Genomic DNA, 3,659 nt, shown 5'->3' with positions numbered 1-3,659 from the left:
CAGAACTAAAATTGGGGTCAGTAACCAAAGTCTAACAGAGGAACCACCTTAAAGCAGATCAAAAGGGTAAAAAGAAAAGACAGAAAGACCAAAAAATTATCATAAAAGCATGCAAAGTTCACAGGACAGAAAGTCAAAGAACTTATGCTATCCACAGAGACATGCTACTCCCTGTATCTTTCGGAATCTGAAATCAAATTCTCTCGAATGCTAGGAATCTACTAGAGAAGCCCATCATCTTGATTACGATAAAGAATTTGGAATTTGCTCTGATACTTAGGGGATGTCAAGATGTACAGCATAATATTCGATAATAATGAATCAGAGGTTGGAATTCATGTTGATAATATAAACCAGGAGCCCCTATTTCTGTTTAAATGAGTATTTTTATTCCTTCAACTGTCTAAGATAACTGCAAAACCTGTATACACTTGAAAAAGATTCGTGAAGATAGAAATGACCTAACTGACTATAAGAACCAGAAAAAATGCATGTCGTTTAGTGGAACAACACTCGCCCCTTTCACACTTCTTCTTCGCCCCTCCCCCATCTCTTGTTTTCTGCTTTTGCAACTAATTGTCTTCTGCTGAAAGTTCTTCCCTCGATTTTTGAAGTTTCTCTTCCTATTTCAAGTTTCCATGTGACATATTGGGTGCTTCCTTCAGCAAAATATGCTGCATTAACCACACATGCAAAAGTGCTCAGAATATGACAATCTTAAATAGGTAAAAGAAACTAAAAAAATCAAAGTATTCTTCACATATTCATTTCAAATACATTCGATTGAAACTTCTACATGAAGTCAGTAAAAATAATGAAAACCAAAGGGAAAAGTAATCCGTGTCTAAGTTATAAAATTCACCCACGAAGACATTCTTTTGATTCTTAACCACGTGCTAGTCCTTAAAACGTAAAGATCACATTAATAACTGATTTCATCTATATAAAACATTAAGAGGGTGTTTGTTGGGGATTAGAATTAGATTTTTCAGTCAATTATGATAGAAGTTTTTGAAATGTGTGGTTGAAAAGTTATAGGACCCTTGAAAGATGTGATTAATATCGATTGTTTAACTTTGACTTGGATTAAAATCAGATTTTAATTCAAACCAAACAAGCTCTAAAAATGTTCAAATCCTCTTCCTCTAGCTACTTTGTTTACTCTTCCGTTTCCTTCTAACTGTCGTACTTAGCTAAGCTGTGAGTTTTACACTCGAGAACTTCAACCTTCCACTATATTGTCTAATAGCTGAGACGATCAAAAGTTATGGTGGATGGGTAGTCGAGTATTGTATTGGCTCAACACGATAATGAGTAAAGATTTTAGGTTATTTTTCTCATCGAATTTCTGGTACTATCCCATAGATTAAAGACAATAAGGATTATGGAACAAATCAGAGACCACATGTTCTGCATTTCAATGATCAAAAGATTGCACTTTTCACAACTCAAATTGAACATCCCACGGTAAAGTTTCCCACCAAAATAATCCACAAATAAATTGCTTGCTGAAAATGCTTAGTTACCTCCTTCCAAAATCAAGGAACAGAGTTCTGGTTCTGGCCTTTGGCGACTTCTAAAATATTCTATAAAAAAATTCAATGATCCTATGGATTGGCTGAACTGCTTGGATCCATTGGATGGCCTGATTTCTCTCTCGCTCTTGTAGCCAATGCATTTCTTATTACCCACGCTTTCTTTGCTATCGAATTCTCCTCCAAATTAGCACTATCTTGATAGTGATGAAAGCTCTGATCTTTCGATTCCCACCCACCCGATTCATCACAAAAAGCTGAATAATCCTCCCTCGTGATCAACATATTGTGAAGTATTGAACAAGCACCAATATACGCCACTGCAACCTTATATTCCGCCTTGATTTCCCTCCTCAAAACACCCCAGTTCCTCAAACTTGCAATGGTTTTTAACGCAGAAACACACACCATTCCGTGCACATTATTGAAATTCTCTTCACATGAGCCAACCACGGGATCACGGAATGGTACTAATAACCAGGGAAGCAAAGGATAGTCCCCTTCCCCAACAAAATACTGAGGTATAGCCACATCATTTATATACAACGGCTGCGACAAATTCAATAACAACCCTTTCTCGATATCTTTAAATAAAGTTGATGATTTAAGGACCTGAAAATCACTGTTATTGCCGCTAAAACCAGCTACAATGCTTAAAATTCTTGACGATGAGTCCACAACGATTTGAACAGCAATGTGTTCTTCTTGTGGGGTTTCTGCGTTAGTTCTGTCAGATTCAGACCCAGTGATTCTGAACCTGGCACACTTTATGATTCCACAGCAATTGGGCAGGCCAGTGAGGGTTTCAAACTGGGCTGACACAGAATCTAACTCGTTATGACTCGGGAACCCCACCCAGAACCGGAAATTGGTGCAGAGCACACGACAGAGCTGTTTGACACAGAACTTTGAAATGGCCTCAGAGACTTCGAATCGGCGAGAGATTTCCGGGTAATCAGAGCCAGTAGCGAGTCGGAATAGTCCAATTCCGAGACGGATCTCCGCCGAAAGATTGAAAGGCGAGTCAACCGGGTCACGGCAGTCAAGCAACGGCTCGAGTAACCCACATAGCCACTCGAATGTCGAGGTATTCATCTTGAAGAATTGCTGGAACAAATCAGGGTTTCTGAATATGGCAGAGTCAACTCGTCCAAATCGACCCATTTTCCCAAGTTTAAATGCTGGATCATCATCTTCCTCCGGGGAATCGGGGTCCGAGAAATGGGTCCGCCTTCGTTTTCTCGAACACGAAAGGAGGAAAACGGAGGCGGCAATATCAGAGGTGGAGATAAAATGGTGGAGGAGAGGAAAAAGTGATTCTATTAAAGGGTAATGTGCAGAGGAAATTGAAGTAAGGGGATTTGAGGAGGGAAAAATTAAGAAGAGGAGAATTAAAAGTTGAGAAATTAGAGACGAAAGTAACACAGCAATAGCGCCGGAATCCATGATTGAAATCTTGATTTCTGTGCAAATTCAGCACATGAATATAAACCACCTGGTCAAATGATGAATTTAGGAGTTTTATAACTCCACGTGAGGTAAATGACAAATTTGTTAAGGATTTTTCATTATTTATTCTTATCTTGTGTTATTTGAGGGGAAAACTCAAAATAATAAAGTTACTTGTACAAAGTTGGATTACAAAAATTGAGTTACAAAGTGTGTTAGCAAAATTCAGGTCATTGATTTCAAATAATTTGAAAATCTGTTTTTGAAATGATTGGTGTGGACGTGATTTTGTCTCCAACTTTATCAACCACTTTTGTAAGTGTAGCATAACTCAACTCAAAAAAGTGAACATAGATCTTATTCAGAAGGATTTTGCCACTTGTACATAAAAAAATATACATAATGAATTATATAATATAATATGGAGGGAAAAAATTAGATAAAAAAATTGATTATACTTTAAACTGGAAATTGGTAAAGTGTCACATGACAGTATATAATATATTATGTAAGTCTTTATGTACATGTAGTAAGAGAGTAAAAACAAAAATTTCTGTATTTATTGAGGGTCAAGAAATCTTCTGATGTAACCTACTCGTGATTTATGTTATATAAGGAGGAAGGAAACTGGCAATGTATTTTTCTTTTCCTTTTTTTTTTTTTTTTTTTTAGCAT

The 3,659-nt window shown here is 37.0% G+C and overlaps 1 protein-coding gene across 1 annotated transcript; it reads right to left on the bottom strand.

Annotated features, from left to right (window-relative positions):
• Positions 1–239: 239 nt before the first annotated feature.
• On the bottom strand, positions 240–3,110 carry LOC111410812 (protein ALP1-like). The gene is made up of 2 exons (XM_023041369.1): positions 1,527–3,110; positions 240–674 (listed from the first exon to the last, which is right to left on the bottom strand). Exon 1 carries the CDS (start codon positions 2,979–2,981, stop codon positions 1,608–1,610), a length of 1,374 nt encoding a protein of 457 aa, XP_022897137.1. The 5' UTR covers positions 2,982–3,110; the 3' UTR covers positions 240–674; positions 1,527–1,607.
• Positions 3,111–3,659: the final 549 nt, after the last annotated feature.

This window comes from Olea europaea, chromosome 15 (assembly GCF_002742605.1).
Source record: "Olea europaea var. sylvestris chromosome 15, O_europaea_v1, whole genome shotgun sequence".
NCBI lineage: Eukaryota > Viridiplantae > Streptophyta > Magnoliopsida > Lamiales > Oleaceae > Olea > Olea europaea.
Note: the sequence above shows the minus strand (reverse complement) of the source record. Positions and strands in the feature narration are given on the sequence as shown.

Bases quoted from the DNA above. Each gene is read 5' to 3' on its own strand.
- LOC111410812 (XM_023041369.1), bottom strand. From the start codon at position 2,981: ATGGATTCCGGCGCTATTGCTGTGTTACTTTCGTCTCTAATTTCTCAA.